The sequence below is a fragment of the Myxocyprinus asiaticus genome, chromosome 40, assembly GCF_019703515.2.
Source record: "Myxocyprinus asiaticus isolate MX2 ecotype Aquarium Trade chromosome 40, UBuf_Myxa_2, whole genome shotgun sequence".
Classification (NCBI taxonomy): Eukaryota; Metazoa; Chordata; class Actinopteri; order Cypriniformes; family Catostomidae; genus Myxocyprinus; species Myxocyprinus asiaticus.
In genome coordinates this window covers 30,615,592-30,635,062 of record NC_059383.1, presented here as the reverse complement: position 1 = coordinate 30,635,062, position 19,471 = coordinate 30,615,592, and the positions used below count along the sequence as shown (strand labels likewise).

The window sequence follows — 19,471 nt, the reverse complement described above, 5'->3', positions numbered from 1 at the left end:
TTTACACCTCTCATCCACACTGGAATGGCATTTTCCTCCACCAAAAGTAAGATTTTCAAAACCTCTCTCCATAACTGCATACTTTGGATAATGATGACATTAGGAAACTGAAAATGTTTTCAAACTTAAATGGATTAGTGTGGCCTTTATCATTTTCCCTTGCCTATCCATACATTTCGTGACACCATAAGAGCAATTCAAGCTATAAAAATTATTTAAATGAAGCATGTTTTTGGTATCGAGACATGTTCCTAAAAGTTAAACTACTTTTAACTGTACATGGTTTCTTAAAAAAAAAAAAATCAATGCTCATGGCATGCGATGTTAAAAAAAACAGAGCGAGACGTGATGCACCGGCCAAAGAAGTCCATCCACAGTAAAACTTTTATTGAATTGCTGTGGACTGTAGGCTAGTGACTGACTTAAGTTTAATGATATGGGAAAAAAAAAACTAAAAATAAATTGATTTATAAAGCCACGTTTTGTATTGGCTTCTCAATGCTTTACTCGTCTGCCGCAACAATGCAATATCTTTGCAATATCTTCCTTTGGGGGCCTTTCTGATCAAATATTGATATATGTGATTATTTTCTATTGACAGCCCTAATAATAATAATAATAATAATAATAATAATAACATTTCCAGTTTTTAAAAAAAGAACATCATCAAACAAACAAAAAATGTAAGCCAATCCCTTCATTGATTGAAGTTCTGAGGACTTTCCATCAGTATCAGCTGGTGAAAGGATTTCAAGAGCCTCTCATTGCCCTCTCCATCCACAGGCTGCTGTAGGTTCCTGTCCTGGAGTCTGTTAGAGTACAGGCCTGTGGCTCTGCCCTTATCATAGAGGAGCAGAGGAGAGTGAGAGAGCGAGTGTCCAGAGCAGTGCTAACACCCAGGCGGGCGAGAGGGTGAGTCGCATCCCCAACGGCGAGGCTGAGTCCGAAGTGCAGGAACACACCTCATAGCCATTCTCTGCATGATCTGCGTGGCGCTGCCCATGAAATCTTGTGTTTGAGTTGTTCTGCATCTCCGGGGAGTCCGACTGCATTTCTGAGCACACCAGCCAGTCTTTGCCAATGGGTCGTGGATAACCTGCTTCAACCTCCATATCACTACCTGCCACCCGCCAGTACTCCTTTCCCTTGAAGAAATATGACGCACCTGAACAGAAACACAGAAAAAATGTACTGACCTGCTTTCATCTGTCATAAACATCACCAAAGTTTCACTTTTCCCTCTGCAAATTTCTGTCAGCTCCACTTTCTGTTTTAAGTCGCCGGGGGCGATTCTAGATTTCAGCCATTCATCTCCAATAATATTGCAGGATGTGTTGTTGTTTTTGCTTTGGTATGAAAGGTTGCAGGTTTAAAACTCGCCCAGGTAACTTTTTATTTGTTTCGAATAAACCAATCAAAATCACATCTGTTTCGGTTACATTTTATTTTTGTGCTTGTTTACGTAAAGATATGGAAATAGAAAAAATATATATATATATTGACTACTAAAGTGCAGTTCACATCGAACATGTCCTTGCGCTAAAAAAAGCTAGATGCAGCATTGCAAATAGAGCAGAACGCAGGAGTCTTGATACATGTTTTAACAGTTCTTTATAACTTCACATGCCATCTAAAAAATCTGGCGCTCCAGTGCGAGATGCTGAAAAATCAGCAAGATGCGGCACAATGGTAAAAGATGTCCATCTAGTGCATGTTTACCTAGGAAAACCATTGAAAAACAGTGCAGACATAAGCAAAACCACACTTTGTTTGAACAGACCTTAAAGGGCTTTTTCAATATTAGTACATGCAATTATTTGCAATTAATTTGATTAATTAATCTACATATCAAATAATTAATAAAAGATGATTGAAAGCCATAATAATACTTTTCCGAATAACTTTTGATTTTTTATAAAACAATAAAAAAAAATATATTTTATTTTGTGATTTAACTGAAAGTTGTACTGAAATGTGGCATGCGTTCAGTTGACATACTGCCGGTTTTATTTTAATCACTTGATTTTTGCCCAGTCTCTTTATTTTAAGCGTTCCTCTGAAATAACATGATTTTATTTACAAATATTATATATGTGGTTTGATTGCTATGAACTTTATTAGTTATATTTTTTAATTACTTTTGCCAGTTACATTAAGGTGATGGCTGAAAAATGCTGAATTAAATTACTTTGGGTGGTAGAATATGCTCTAAAAACAAAGTGTAAGACTTCTAAACAAAAGCGGATATTATATGAAGCCCAATTTTCAGTGGAAAATTGTATCAGTTCTGAGAAGAATCTACAGATCCCCTGGCCAGGCACCGATACAAGGCACCACACCATTTCAATGGAAAAGGGATGACAGACTTTTAGGGGGTTGGAGGGTCTAAAATCACCTATGGAGACCACCATGTTTTGACACTTGAAGGAAATCTATTCCTTTTGCTCAGTCTAAAACTCGCTTTAATCTGAACGAGCACCATTATCTATCTCTTTCTCTTGGTGGGTGAAATTGGCCTTGGTGGGTGAAATTGGCCTTCAGTGCTGTCTCTTTGAACAGGATCCAGCTGCCAAACCCCCAGAGATAGTTCTTCCTCCCTGTGGAGGCCAGGGACTGTCACTTTACAGTTTGGCCTGTTTACACTCTCAGTTCAAACAGCTATGAGCAGAACCTGTGGGGTTGGCAAAGCCGCAGAGGACATCACTTGATGAGCTGATGTTCTCTGCCTACAGAGACGCCACTGCAGGGAAGAAGATCTGTGTCATACAACGTTAGTGTGTGTGTATACGAGAGAGAGAGATTCCCAACACAGAATAAAAGAAATGAAGAGTGAAGCTGTGTTTTTAGATGAATGCTTTAAGCTATATGGTGGCTCCAAATTTCTTTTGTGTTTTTGCATTAAATACTCAAAAATCAAACCAAGTGGATTCTGCAAAAGAAATTATGCTAGATTTTTTTCAGAACTAACTTCATTTTCTTAGCCATTTTCCAATTACTTTTAACCAACTGGTCCACCAAGGATTCTTGGTTGATGCAGCATGCAGTCAGTTCCCCCGTAGTTCACAGAGGTGGCCTAGCAGACTACCACAAGTGTAGTTCATCATATTAACTAAGACATGTTACATAAAGTTGTGATCATGAGCGCTGAAGTAATATTCTGGGTTTGATACAAATTAAGATTAATTGACAGCATTTGTGGCATGATGTTGATTACAACAAAAATAATTTCCTCCTTGTCAATCTTTAAAAAGCACAAATCTGGGTTACAGTGAGGCAATGGAAGTGAATGGGGCCAATCTGTAAACGTTTAAATACTCACTGTTTCAAAAGTATAGCCACAATATGATTGTTTACATGATTTAAGTGTGATAAAATCGCTTACAAACCCCATTCGCTTCCATTGTAAGTGCCGTGATTATTTGCTTTTTTTCGGAGAAAAGGAGGGACGAGTCGAAATACATTTTAGTGGAAATCAACATTATGCCCCAAAGGCTTTATATCGAGCTTAACTTTGATTGAACCCAGAGATGTTTTAATATTGTCTCTGATTTAAACTCTAGCAAAGACACAGTTAAATTAGGTAAATTCGACTGTATTTCCATTGGTCAGTTCAAACTGTTTGTTTCAGCGAATCGTTGGTGTCATTGATCAAAAAATGTTCAAGGAAGTCTCTGTGTAGCATTTTTCATATACTAAAATGTTTTAGAAAACATATATGTAGGTAAATATAGCTGTTTATTACGGTACTACAGTATTGCTGTATTGAAGCCTATAAAAGAAAAGGATTAAATACTGTGTTCACCCTTGTACAACATGCTCATTTAGTCAAATACAGTGTACTTCCTGATGTACAGTGTGGAAAACATGCATTGATTATTTTGATCTAGATTTAAGTTCTTACATTAAACACTTAGAATCTACTTGGCAACAATGGCTGTTTGATTGATGGTTCCTTTGAGGCCCTGTTGAGGCCATTTCAGAGTAAATACAAAAATACTGAGGAGTCCACCGTTAAAAGGCTGATTAAAATCCAGTCCTAGTTTGTTGCACAGTCTTGATTCTATTTGACACATTTCAAAGGCCTACTCTTCATTCTTAAGAGAGAGAATTTGAGAACCACATTGTGCATTAGATACAATGCTGTGCATAAGGCAAGACAGGGCATTATGCCCCTTTCTCTATTCTGCTCACATAGACCTCACAACTGCTGCTATGACAACCATCCAATCAAAACACCTGCTCAGCTAACACCCTCTCCATCTAAATAAAATCACCTTTCATTTCTTCCAAGGCTGATGGTGTTGCATTATTTCATATCCCTCCACGCACTGGGTTTAAAGATATTATGGTGCATTTCTAAAGTATGAATGATTCTGATGTGGCTTGCTTCTGACTTATCTCCAAAAGGAGTGACGGGAAACTGGAAACCCTCTAAAATATAATGTTTACGAGTCTACTACAATTTCAAGCTAATAAAAGAACGTAACAGGATTTACAATACTTACTGTCAGACCACCGCATGGCATCATCTAATTGAGGTGGGATTCCTTTCCATAGCGCCGTGTCTTTCGGGTAACCGAGGTCCATGCGTCGCAGGTGGTCGTCATAGCGCCAGTAACGGCTGTCCTTGAAGAAGTAGGTCTTCTCGTTGTGCAGCCAGACAAATACTGCATCCACCCCTTCCATGGGCAAGCCAAAGTCACTGACGGGTCGTGGGTAGCCCTCCTCAACATTATTGTCCTTGAACACCCAATATTTCCCTCCTGATGAGGAAAGAGAAAAATGTCAACCTGTTACTATAAAGTCGTACAATCCTAAAGCCTTTTTTACCAGATAAATAGAGAGCTTATTAGAAAAAGCACCTGCTGTGAAATACATTTAACTACTTTCAAATATATTACACAGTCTTTTTACCTTCATGCTTTTGAGTTGCATTTGGATTTGAGGACTTCAAACACTCTCGCATTATATCTTCCAGGAACAATGTGTGCATTATAGTCTACACTTATTAAAAATGACATTTACATAACTCTAGATTATTAAATTCTAATCATTTTAAGAAGTTTCCTACAAGAGAATGTTTATGCTCCAGGGAGAACTGTGCTTAAAATATGTTTTTTTTTTAAACAGTCTTTTTAAAATATCAAACAAAATCTTATTAGAGCCTTTTAAAGCCGTTCTAGATCTCTTTAACTGTATAATTACCACAAATTACCAAGTGCCATTGTAACCATGACAACAATGTAAAACTAAATTTTCACTTTTTCTGAAGCAATATATATAATACCTTTAAAGAACACTATCTTATGGTCGCCAGGCCTCTCGTATACAGCATCCACACTGTCCAGGTTGACAGGAAGACCCCTCCAGAAACGATGAATCTGTGCTGGCCTTAATGACACCAGGTGCTTCTCACGCGTTAGACGCCAGAAATACTTCCCTGGCGAGAGGTTTCAGAGAAAGATTGCGTGAGTATATGTGTGTTGATGTAATCTATGGTGTAACTCTGAACATTTGTAAGTGCATGATACATTGTATAGTAGAAAAATATTTAACGAGCGAAGAATGTGTGCATGCCCAAGGGCAGTGAGTAGCAGAGTGCCCAGCTGGCAGAACCAGTCAAGCATATACAGCACAGCATTTTTATTTCTACTCTGGATCATAGAATGCATCAAAATGCAGACAGTGGTGTAATTCACATCAGTGACACAGCAGGAAAAGAAAACATTGCACAACAGTCCAAGTTTCAGGACCCCTCAACATCATCTGTGCATTTGAAATATATATAAAAAAATCCTCTTTGATTGCATCCAAGTAGATGCTGAGAGACGTATCACTTCTGCCAAGGGTTTTTTAAGTGGAGTCCAGGGACTCCCAAAAAGGTGCAAGGGTTTTTTTGGAAACTTTCAGAGAAAAAAAGTGTAATCATTTAAATAAATAAATAAATAAAAAGGTAACATTTACATAATTATTTTATTCTGCTTTCTAAATACTATTTAACTAGTTCATTCAATAATCACAATTACTTATTTTTTTTTGACAGTAATAATTAATTGAAAAAATCTACATATATGTTTGTGAAAAATTTAAGGTATTATTCTCCTAAATAGTTTTGGAACAATATTTATTGTAAAAAGTGCTATACAAATTCATTTGAATTTGACTGAAAATATTTTGCTTCAGGTTTATAATGGGTAGAAAAAAAGATATGCTGTCAACTTAATACAAACTAAACATTTTTCTAATAATATTATATAATTTGTTTTGGCTTTAGTACAATGACAAAATAAAAGCATTTAAAGGAATATTACGGGTTCAATACAAGTTAAGCTCAGTCGACAGCATTTGTGGCATAATGCTGATTACCACAAAAATACATTTCAACTTGTCCCTCCTTTTCTTTCAAAAAGTAAAAATGGCACTTACAATGCAAGTGAACGGGGCCAATTTTTGGAGGGTTTAAAGGCAGAAATGTGAAGCTTATAATTTTATAAAAGCACTTACATTAATTGTTCTGTTAAAACTCATGTATTATTTGAGCTGTTAAGTTGTATAAATTGTCAAATTCACAGTCATAGGGTTTGTTGACATTACATCGTCATGGCAACGAATTTGTAAAATTGGATATAACTTTAAGTAAGTAATTTTATCACACTTAAATCAAACACATATTGTTTGTCTTCTGGCTATAATTTTGAAAAAGTGAGTATTTTAACATTCATAAATTGGCCCCCATTCACTTCCATTGTAAGTGCCTCACTGGAACCCAGATTATTATAATTGTTTTTTAAAGAAAAGAAGGGACAAGTCAAAATACATTTTTGTGGTAATCAATATTATGCCACAAATGCTGTCGATTAAGCTTAACTTGTATTGAATCCGGAAGGTTCCTTTAATTTTTTTAATAATATCACGCATACGCGGGGGCTTGGATAGCTCAGCGAGTAAAGACACTGACTACCACCCCTGGAGTCGCGAGTTTGAATCCAGGGCGTGCTGAGTGACTCCAGACAGGTCTCCTAAGCAACAAAATTGGCCCAGTTGCTAGGGAGGGTAGTGTCACATGGGGTAACCTCCTAGTGGTCGCTATAATGTGTGGTTCTTGCTCTCGGTGGGGTGCGTGGTGAGTTGTGCGTGGATGCCATGGAGAATAGCGTGGGCCTCCACACGCGCTATGTCTCCACGGTAACGTGCTCAACAAGCCACATGAAAAGATGCGCGGATTGGCGGTCTCAGATGCTCGTCCTCCGCCACCCGGATTGAGGCGCGTCACTACTCCACCATGAGGACTTAGAGCGCACTGGGAATTGGGCATTCCAAATTGGGGAGAAAAGGGGAGGAAAAAAATAAATAAAATAAAAAATAATAATAATATCATGCATACTATTTTTCTCATGCAGTATATAAATGGGTTTTTATACATCATAAATCAGCATATACTCTAGATACCTTTATATTTTAGGAAGGGGGCCTCTCACAAGGGAATCATCATATTTGGGGGTCTCTGACATTGAAAAGCATGCCCTTCGACATGAGTTTTAGGTTGCAGATAATTACTGATTCAACCATGTACTTCTGGGTGTTCTTACCTTTGAAAAAGAAGGCCTCCCCGCGAATCTGAGCTACAGCATCAAAGTGGCTAGTGCAGCGGTCAGGGGCATCGCGGGCTGGTCTGAAAGAAAGAAGAAAGAAAATAACAATCAAAGGAATAAACATTGAAGCAAATAATTTTTACCACTAGAATGGTTGAGTGTTTGTGACACTGTGCAAGTGAATCATTGGCCACATACACACTGCAGCTAAATACAGTTGTCCCTCCTCTTCTGAGTGTTTAATTCAGTTCAGTACACACAGAATAGGTATATACAGGAGTGACAACAGCATTCTACAACCAAACTCACTCCCAAAATATTCAGGTATTAACAAGCGATTTTCATAAAATTCACATAGTGTGTATAAAACCGAATGCAATGTAATACAGAAGTCACTCCCAACTCGAATATATACACTTAGAACTTTGCAGTAAGTGTACAGAGCCATATTCTTTTTGGTATATCTTGGTATACATCTGTGTATTATTATTTTTGGTCTGCTATATTTGTTCAACCAGTCTGTTCAAAGACCAGGCAAATTAAGGGAGATGTTATCACCTTCCTGCAATAGAAGTCTCTCTGAATGCATTATCCCCTCGGCTAATGACTGACTTGGCACTTTGACGTGGCTGGGTTGCTAATGATGAAGCAATTACAGCTACAGAGCTTCTTTTGTGAGCGGGAAGTCCCCTGACACTTTATTAACAAAGATCTTCATTCACAGCTTATTAGCTGAGCTCTTGGCGAGGAATATACAGTATTACTGACTCTAGTCAAACTAAATCTACCTGTCTCATACGTCCGCTGAGAAGACGTAGAGAGATGAAAGTGGAGAGGTTTCGGATGCAGCTAAATTCTTGCTTACCAGAGTCAAGAATTAAGTCTATAATTTGTGTCATTCCGGCATTTGCTCAGAAAGGCTGAGTGCTCTGCTATTTAGAATATTCAGGACATGCTGACCAGAGGAATGTGTGTTTTGTGGGTGTGAGATTCTTCACTCACGGGACTGTGGATCTGTTTTCTGGTAGGTCGAGCAGGACAGGAGGTTCGGCTGTTTGAGAGGGGTCAACTGGCTGCGCTGTGTGCGATACTGAGTCCCGAACACCTGGCAAAACACAATAAGGGTCCAGTCGAACTTGTGCAAAACCATGTTTACATAAACATCAGCAAGGAACACACACGAAGTAGACTCTTTAAAATCTTGACTTTTGGACAAACCCTTTTACACCTGAGAAATAACTCAAAGATGGATAGATAACGATGAGTTCTCATAAAACGAGTTTAGCGAAACTAGTACAGAGTGTTCTGGGTGGTTGCTAAATGGATGCTTATTAGCCCAAGTCTAAAAGGCCAACCCCAAAGTCTCCAAAGATATGTTGACCTATACATAGGCAAAAAACAGTGAATATGCCAATACTAGAATACTGAGAAAAATAGCTTTGAAGTTTCTTTGTCTGTTTTAAATCTGTTTTCTAAATAATCTAAGCGTAGGTGAGTTACACCTATCTGTAACAGGACAGATTATAATCTGAGAGATTTATTTTCAGTCATAACTCAATTTTGGCCAAATGTGCATTTCGCCTTTGTATGGCAGTATGGCTCGGGTCCCTCCTTCAATGTAAGTGAGTGGAAATTTTCACCCATTTTATCGTGCACTGGGTGAAAAGCGTAAATCAAAAATACTTAAAGTAATAGCACATCTCTCCTCAAAAAGCCGCAGAATTTGAGGTAACAGTGAGCGTGTTTACATGCATGTTCTTACACCGAATATGCTTAATAAGCCTTAATATTGCGTGTGAACGCAATAAACGGCTTTCCTTTATTGGTGTAAGGTCATAAACGGCGTAAGAATAAACAGATCGTCATGGGTACATTTTTGCCCATTACGCCAATTTCGTGTGTTATGTAAACACCTTAACTGCCGTTCTTACCGGCTCATTCAATGTGCGCACATGTTGAGCACATGCCTCTTCATGGTTTGATGTCAAAAGCAGAGAATAACACAATTATTTCAAATGTCATGTAAACAGGGATTACTTGCCTTGACAGATTTTTTAAATAAGCTGATTTTAGAGAGTAATCAGCATATTGATGTGCATGTAAACATGCCCAATGTCTGTATTTTCATGCCTATATTTATGTCCGTAGCACAAAGAGTTATGCACTTAAATTTAACGAGTTAAAGTAACTGCATAAACTGTTATGAGCACAATCTGGCATACTTTACTAAGAGAGTACAGCATCGCTCCACCACTGTGATCCAGATATCTGAATTGGCTCATTATAATACAGAAAAAGTGCACATCTTCATCATGCGCCTAAGGCCACATCAGCATTAATATGTTTTCGGTTGAAAACTCAGTTTTCTATTCTCCTTATGTCATCGTTTTCCAAAGTATGTGGTACTGGAGTGTGTTTTCGAAGCATTTCATTTCTGGTAGAGGAAAACACTGGTCCAGTGTGGATGAAATTTGTAAATGTACATTTTCAATCGATAACGTATTAGTGTGTACAAGGCCTAAATAAACTCAGCAAAAAAAGAAACGTCCCTTTTTCAGGACACTGTATTTTAAAGATAATTTTGTAAAAATCCAAATAACTTTACAGATCTTTACAGATCTTTTTTTTTTGTAAAGGGTTTAAACAATGTTTTCCATGCTTGTTCAATGAACCATAAACAATTAATGAACATGCACCTGTGGAACGGTCGTTAAGACACTAACAGCTTACAGACAGTATGCAATTAAGGTCACAGTTATAAAAACTTAGGACACTAAAGAGACCTTTCTACTGACTCTGAAAAACACCAAAAGATGCCCAGAGTCCCTGCTCATCTGCGTGAACGTGCCTTAGGCATGCTGCATGGAGGCATGAGGACTGAAAATGTGGCCAGGGCAATAAATTGCAATGTCCGTACTGTGAGACGCCTAAGACAGCACTACAGGGAGACAGGAAGGACAGCTGATCATCCTTGCAGTGACAGACCACGTGTAACAACACCTGCACAGGATCGGTACATCCGAATATCACACCTGCGGGACAGGTACAGGATGGCAACAACAACTGCCCGAGTTACACCAGGAATGATCAAGGAACCTCCATCAGTGCCCAGACTGTCTGCAATAGGCTGAGAGAGGCTGGACTGAGGGCTTGTAGGCCTGTTGTAAGGCAGGTCCTTACCAGACATCACCGGCAACAAAGTTGCCTATGGGCACAAACCTACCTTCGCTGGACCAGACAGGACTGGCAAAAGGTGCTCTTCACTGACAAGTCACGGTTTTGTCTCACAAGGGGTGATGTTCGGACTCACGTTTATCGTCGAAGGAATGAGCGTTACACCGAGGCCTGTACTCTGGAGCGGGATCGATTTGGAGGTGGAGGGTCCGTCATGGTCTGGGGCGGAGGGTCACCGCATCATCGGACTGAGCTTGTTGTCATTGCAGGCAATCTCAACACTGTGTGTTACAGGGAAGATATCCTCCTCCCTCATGTGGTACTCTTCCTGCAGGCTCATCCTGACATGACCCTCCAGTATGACAATGCCATCAGCCATCCTGCTCATTCTGTGCATGATTTCCTGCAAGACAGGAATGTCAGTGTTCTGCCATGGCCAGCGAAGAGCCCGGATCTCAATCCCATTGAGCACATCTGGGACCTGTTGGATCGGAGGGTGAGGGCTAGGGCCATTCCCCCCAGAAATGTCCGGGAACTTGCAAGTGCCTTGGTGGAAGAGTGGGGTAACATCTCACAGCAAGAACTGACAAATCTGGTGCAGTCCATGAAGAGGAGATGCACTGCAGTACTTAATGCAGCTGGTGGCCACACCAGATACTGACTGTTACTTTTGATTTTGACCCCCCCTTTGTTCAGGGACACATTATTCTATTTCTGTTAGTCACATGTCTGTGAAACTTGTTCAGTTTATGTCTTAGTTGTTGAATCTTTTTATGTTCATACAAATATTTACACATGTTAAGTTTGTCGAAAATAAAAGCAGCTGAAAGTGAGAGGACGTTTCTTTTTTTGCTGAGTTTATATGCCCAGTTATACGCTCTTCTCCATCATCTGATCATCTTTTGATGAATTACTGTATTTTCTGAACTTTAAGTTTTTTTTTCATCTCAAAGGTAATGCGACTTATAGTAAAAAAAAAAAAAAAGTATTTACTGTATACAGAATTGATGTCGGCCAGTCAAACACAGTGCACACCACAATACATATGCTTACAACAAACAGAGGAAAAAACTCAGTCACAGAGACGGAAGTAGCGTTTTTAAGTAGCCTATTCTGAGTGTTATGCCTATACAAAGTATTTTATGTGAACAGTTTAATTATTGTGATCACAAAAAAAATTATTGTGCTAACAGAATTACTCTTAACAGTCGTTAATGCTAATGAACAGAATACAACAAGGATATTGCTTCACTCACAGACTAAAATGTGTTAATTTGAATGTGCAAGGCAAGCACACAGAGATACATGTTTTATGTTATTAAACAGTTGTGGCTTATTTGTCGCATTTTGTTCACAAAAAATATGAAAACAATTACTAAACAATTACTTGAAGCAGATGTTCCTAATTAAAATGAGCCAATATGACTCGTAGACCTTTTTGAAATAATCTTCACGGAGTAAAGTCGCTGGAAAGGAAGTTGGCGACTTGCCTGCCGCATGCAACCTCTGTCAGGCTATCAGTGCGGTTTATTATACATGGGTGTGACTTATCTATATTTTTTTTCTCTCAACAACATGATTTTGACAAGGTGCGACTTATATTTCGGCACGACTTCCTCGAAAAAATAAAAGGTACTGCTGACATAATCACTAAAAGAAACATCTTTTGTAAATAAAATTTTGTTAAGCATCTACTTTCCGCAGGAGCAACAGTACAACATTCATTCTATGTCCACATTCACACTAATCCGTTTTCATTTCACACCACAGTTTTTTAGTTTTCTCATGTCAAGTATGTGTCATGTCAAGAGAGTGTCTGTTTTCGTTGGATGAAAACGCCATTCCACTGCGAGTGAGGCGTAAACGCAGAATAATAAATGCATTTTCAAACCAAAACATAGTTTTGTGGGCGTGGCCTTTAATTACAGCCTTCTATATTTAGATTCACTTGAATAGAAACAAGGTGTGTTTTTACTGAAAATAATCACACTGACTTCTATCAAATACACTTTGGTGCAGTAATATATCAGCGCATATAGCGCCCTGTGAAATTGGACTATGTGTAGTTAGCAAATAAGACTTTTTCTGCACTGAAATACTATGCACTAAAGTGCCACCATTGTTTAGTGAATGTACCCGTCTGTTTACTGTTGACAGATTACAGCATCAATCTGTTTTGTCTTGCAAACTGTGCCTTCGATTTGTCCCTGCTTGTCACTTCCTGCTTCTTCAGCAATGATGCCAAGTCATCTAAGATTCACAACAAGATATCAGAGTGTCTGTATTTGATTAAGGATCTCTGCTCACACAGTCTGTCAGTCTGACACAGTGTCTGTTTTTTCGGCTAACTGATGGAGAGGGGGAGGTTTGGGAGGACTGAAATGAGGGCAGAGGAAGAGAGAAAGAAAGAAGGGAAGAAGCCAGATGTGACAAAAAGGCGGCCATTCTTACCGTAAAGCTGCCAGACACGAACTTTGTCCTCATATGGGAGGTTGTACTTGAGCGGGTCGCCCACTGGCCCCTGGTAGTAAGGCCGCATAATGGACTCAATGGCAGATGTGTGAGCGAGCCCTATGGCGTGGCCGAATTCATGCACTGCCACTGCAAACAGATCCATCCCATGGGAATCTGAAGAAAGAGGATTGAACAAAGAAGAAAAATCAGAAAAAAAGAATGTTTCCCAAAGAATGTTGAGTCTTTCATAACTCAGAGAACTTGATAAAAAAATGTTCAAGAGTTCATATTGAAGTTTGAGGCATTTTTGAGCTCTCTTTTGAAACTCTGGAGGAAACACATGAGATTGCTGGGGTCTTTTTCTCAAGAGAACAATCTGAGAAGTTGGAAACATCAGCAAAAGTCCCCATTTGCTCTCCACACTGTCTAGGAAAAACTCTTTTGAGGTTTTTCTATCTGAACATACGGTATGAAGACATCTAGTGCAATTATGTCCTCTAAATCACGGTGATTAAATTGGGAATAGTTCAAGATGTCCAGCTACAATGTCATTTTAAACAAAATGTGCTAGTGATTGACGAGGAGGACTGTGAGATTAAATGTTACATCTTTCATTATCTCTGCACTCGTTTTAGTATATGGACAGATCTGAGTGATGCAACCAGCCAAAAAAACATTCACACTTTTCTGTTAAATGACCCAGACAGATGGCAACATAAATGTAGTCAGAGCCAGGAAAGTGTCATTGGAATCGTTGGAATGGAGAGAGAGAGAGAGAGAGATAAAGGGACATATAGAGAGATCTATAGATAGACAGACTGAAATAGAGGGAGAGAGTGGCTCTGAAGCTGTGAATAAAAGTCCAAACCATGACAGTTCCCTTGCTCTGCAGGTTTGAATAAGCAGAATACAGTTAGTCAAGCTCTCCTGAACAGGACAGAGGATTAAACCTGTGACTTGTTGATTAAGATTAAGACTCGAAATGAGCTGTGCATCACTAACGGAGCCTCAGCACTTCCATGTGGGTACCTGCTTTAGCATTAGCATAATGCACTTTGAAGATTTTGGAAAACAAAAGACACCTAACCTCATGGATTTTCGCTTGGTGAAGACAGTCATGCAAGCTTTCAGGGGCACAATGCAGGTTGTAATCTTACAGGGTAGAGTTGTCATGTTCTTCCAAACCTTTAAGACATTTTTTCCCTTGTGGAATGCAAAAGGAGAATTCTGAAGAATGTTCACAGTATACTTTTCCATAAAATGAAAGCATGCAAAACAAACAAAAAGAAAAACAATTAAATTACCATAAAAGCAGTCTATCCAGCCTGTGCATAATATTCCAAGTCTTCTTAAACCATATGATAGCTTGTGTGAAGAAAAGGCAAAAATGTATTCAATGAAAATCACATCTGCCACAGCTCTCAAATCTCATTTGTGTTCAAATATGCCACGTGAAGACATGTCGCTGCGGGTTTGATGTCAATTATGCCTTGTGTTTAAAAAGTTTGTGCACTGATCAAAACAGAAAGCAGAAGTCTCGAGGTGTGTTATTAAAGGTTTAAGTTCTTTTAAAAATGTTTTTAATTGGGTTAGCAAGACAAATGAACAATCGCAATGCAGAAATAAGTGGAAATAAATACAAGGAAATGAGAATGACATCTGAGAACTACAGCGGAACTTAAGATTATAAGTAAATGTGACTTGCATTATGGTCTGTTCCTTATACAGTTCAGTGTATGGGATCAGAAGATTTGGAACTTTTATGGTGCTTTTCTGTCCTTTTTGGAAAAACTCTGGTCAATATGACCCCGTTTACTCCTGGTATTAAGATGCATTTTTGGTGATTCGATCACATGTGGTCAGTGCTAAATATAGGCCTTAATGGGGTCTAAAACGTTTTATGATCAGATCACAAAATCCACATACAAATGTGGTCAAAATGCATATGACCGCATTGCATTTGAGGTGTAAACACTAATCCGTCCTGAATGCATCACAGACAAAAGTAAAACACCACCCCTAACCTGTGCTAAAACAGAGTGTAAACTTTGCCGGTTACGAGTGACTTTAAAAGGAAATAATCATCCGATCGGAAAATGAAAATAAGCGGATACATACTAGGAATGTGCACGGATAGTTGGCATTCAGTTAACCGCTCGACGCACCACTATACGAATACCAAAATCACTATTTGGATTTTCTACATTCAACTGATCACAATATATAGTCAGGACATTAATAATATGAAAAATTACTATTACAATTTGAATGTATTTTTCAGAACTTCTTCAACTACTTCAAAGAGTTCTCATAAAAAAAATCCTCCACGTGCAGCAATGACAGCTTTGCAGATCCTTGGCATTCTAGCTGTCAGTTTGTCCAGATACTCAGGTGACATTTCTCCCCATGCTTCCTGCAACACTTGCCATAGATGTGGATGTCTTGTTGGGCACTTCTCACGCACCTTACAGTCTAGCTGATCCCACAAAAGCTCAATGGGGTTAAGATCCATAACACTCTTTTCCAATTATCTGTTGTCCAATGTCTGTGTTTCTTTGCCCAATCTAACCTTTTCTTTTTGTTTTTCTGTTTCAAAAGTGGCTTTTTCTTTGCAATTCTTCCCATTAGGCCTGCACCCCTGAGTCTTCTCTTTACTGTTGTACATGAAACTGGTGTTGAGCGGGTAGAATTCAATGAAGCTGTCAGCTGAGGACATGTGAGGCATCTATTTCTCAAACTAGAGACTCTGATGTACTTATTCTCTTGTTTAGTTGTACATCTGGGCCTTCCACATCTCTTTCTGTCCTTGTTAGAGCCAGTTTTACTTTGTCTTTGAAGACTGTAGCAATACACCTTTGTATGAAATCTTCAAGCATTGTATAGCATTCATTCCTCAAAACAATGATTGACTGACGAGTTTCTAGAGAAAGCTGTTTCTTTTTTTGGCATTTCTGATCTAATATTGACCTTAAGACATGCCAGTCTATTGCATACTGTGGCAACTCAAAAACAAACACAAAGACAATGTTAAGCTTCATTTAATGAACTAAATAGCTTTCAACTGTGTTTGATATAATGGCAAGTGATTTTCTAGTACTAAATTAGCAATTTAGCATGATTACTCAAGGATAAGGTGTTGGAGTGATGGCTGCTGGAAATGGGCCTGTCTAGATTTGATCAAAAATATTTTTTTTAAAATAGTGATGGTACTGTTTTTTTTACATCAGTAATGTCCTGACTATACTTTGTGATCAGTTGAATGCCACTTGGTGAATTAAAGTACCAATTTCCTTCCGAAACAGCAAAATCTGTACATTATTCCAAAGCTTTGGCTGCCAGTGTGTATATATGCATGATTCCAGGTTGTTTTTCACCAAGGAAATCTTCAGTTCTTTATAAACGGTAAGACAGTGCTTTCCCTTTTGCTCTATTGTGCATATTACATACAATAGTTTGACAAGTTAATTTGATTTTAAACCACTTAAAAATCAAAGCACCCTGTAGAGGCTATTTAACCGCAACAGTGTTAACTCAACGCACATGACAATACTTGCGTTCACTGCCTCACGGAAATGTCAGCCTGCCTGGGCAGAGCGCATATAGCCTACTTCACGCACTGACAATTTGATTATTTTTGTTTAAGTTTAATGTGAGATTTTATCATTTTAAGATCTATGTATTTTGCTATTTAGGCTCATAGCTCACTGTGCACTTTATTTGCTGCTATTTTGAGTGTTTAAGGAAATTCCATTGCAATAAACATTCTTTATTCCAGCATCCTGACGAAAAACCAATTAATCGTTCATGAAACCTCGCGGTTAACCGAATGTTAAAACAGTAACCGTGCACATCCCTAATACATACACAAACACGAGAACTTCATGGATCGTCTTCAGTGTGTCTGATATCAACATGCAGGGACACTTATGAGAAGCACGAACATCTGCAGCTCAGGTTAATACAGGGAATCCACTAAAATAACAGACAATTCTGCTCAAAATGTTGCTTTCATGCTTAGATTAAATTTCAGCTGCATCTTGAAGAAATAGCGCACTGTTTTTCCGCACTTTCTTTGTCTTTTCTGACTTTGTTGTACTTTAATGTCATGCAGTAACATGCTGACACAGTGATTGACATATGTTGTCGTGAAACCCTCCACTCCAAATCTGATCACAAGTGGTCACAGGAGACACATTTAAGCGACCAGGTGTAAACAGTGATGTGTCTCACCTGACCACATGTGATCAGATCATCCGAGACGCATCATAATACCAGATATAAAACCAATATCATTTCACTGTATGGACTACAGTATTTTTTTGTTTCACAGAAGAAATTCAACAAGGAATGATGTAAGGGTGAGTGTATGATGACAATTTTCACTCTTGAGTGAACTGCTCCTATAAGATGTACATTCTTAGGAAGACACACATAACTGATGAGCTGCTTCTGTTTTTACCATGCGCCTGGTGTGCAACTGCTGCCTCTAATTGCTAAAGGCTGATTTGTTTAGCACAGGCGATTCATCCAGATGAACTGCTGTTCAGGGTTCAGAGGAGGAGACACGGCAGATGACAGATGGATCTGAAGCAGTCTGATTAAGACGTTACACATTGCAAAACATATGGTGCACAGAGCGGCCTAAAGCAGCAAACTGAAGGTGTCTGTCAAAGATCCTAGCCAAGTAAATAAGTGTAAACCAGTGTTACTATCATTGCTGAAAACTAAATGAAATAAGAAAAAAAAGGAAAATCAACTGCAAAATAGACTCTAAAACAAACTAAAACAAAATAAAAACTACAGCGAATTAAAGGGATAGTTCACTCAAAGATGAAAATTCTCATTATTTTCTCACCCTCATGCCTCTAAATCTCCACTTTCACTTTCATTTTTACATCTAAAAGTCATGTGGTGCCTGTTTAGTTTCACATTTACAACTGAAAGTGAAAGTGAAAGTGGAGATTTAGCATAAGAAAGGACTTAAATATTGTTCTGTTTCTCACCCACACTTATTATATCGCTGAAGATATGGATTTAACACTGGAGTTGCATGGATTACATTTATGTTTCCTTTATGTGAATTTTGGAGCTATAAACGTCTGCTCACCATTCACTTGCATTGTATGGACCTAAAGAGCTGAGATATTTTTCTGCTGAAGAAAGAAAGTCATACACATCTGGGATGGCATGAGGGTGAGTAAAAGATAAGATATTTTTGGGTGAACTATCCCTTTAATTAAACAAGAAATCACTGAAAAAACTAAACTAAAACTAACAGTCATGGTTGGCAAACGAATGAGAAATAAAATAATTTGAAACGGACAATATGAAAATAATTTGGAATAAAAAAACACATTCAAAAACAATAACCCTGGTTTAAACTGTTTAAGACCATAATTTAGTCCGTCCATGCTTACAGTCTGTTTTTCAGATTTCAAAATATTGCTCTAGTGAGGGCTGCAGCTGTGTTTTTTGGCTTATCAGATCTGAATGACATTAACATCAGTTAGGCATAGACATGAATTTGATGATTTCTTAAAATGGCCTTCTTTATGAAAGTGGAGAGAACTCTCTCCTGCAAGGTTTTGAGAAAGCAAGTCAAAGACAGTCATTGCTAATGATCAGTGGCTCGGATAATGTAACAGGATGATTTTTTTTTCTCTCCACTCTCTGCCTCATTTTGTCATACACACAAACAAGTGGTCTCACGCAGACACATATATTAAAAACAATAGCAAATCGCAGGCTAATGCCAAATTGCAAAAGTTTATCAGAAAAGCACCTGCTTAATGAGCCTTTTGTTTTGGCCGCAATAATCAGTCTGCATTAGTGAGCAGCCAACGGAGGCATAATTAATAAAAGCAATCTGCCCACTGTCATAACAACACAGACACACCTCCAATTCCGCTAATCTGACCTATGGGGATGCGAAACGCCCCTGTGCCGCACAACAAGCGCAAGGATGCCCACAATCTCAGACAAGGCATTCTGGATTCTATCTTCTTTCAATTAAGGGTTGATCTACTGTACACATTGCAGAACTTTATTTTTCCTCTTTTTTACTGTTCCTTCACAGGGAAGGTTCTTTAGTTGTGTCAGAAACAATATGCTTACAGTTCTCCTTACTGAGCTGGAGGGAGAGAGGAGGAGATGGGGAAAATTAAAATGCAATTATTCACCCTCTTGTTTGCATGATAAGGGCTGTCTTTTTTAAGGAGATTAAGGTCTGAGAAATGTGCTGATTCTTATAG

At 38.5% G+C, this 19,471-nt stretch overlaps 1 protein-coding gene across 2 annotated transcripts in view; it reads right to left on the bottom strand.

Moving 5' to 3' along the window:
* Positions 1-290: 290 nt before the first annotated feature.
* LOC127430590 (matrix metalloproteinase-17-like) overlaps positions 291-19,471 on the bottom strand; it is a 99,429-nt gene continuing 80,248 nt past the window's right edge. For both annotated transcript variants that reach the window (XM_051680464.1, XM_051680465.1), the window contains exons 5-10: positions 13,218-13,394; positions 8,595-8,697; positions 7,590-7,672; positions 5,288-5,440; positions 4,506-4,763; positions 291-1,165 (exon numbers count right to left, since the gene is read on the bottom strand). In XM_051680464.1, coding sequence (XP_051536424.1) covers positions 843-1,165; positions 4,506-4,763; positions 5,288-5,440; positions 7,590-7,672; positions 8,595-8,697; positions 13,218-13,394 — 1,097 coding nt within the window. In that variant the 3' untranslated portion in view covers positions 291-842. The remainder of the gene's footprint in view (positions 1,166-4,505; positions 4,764-5,287; positions 5,441-7,589; positions 7,673-8,594; positions 8,698-13,217; positions 13,395-19,471) is intronic.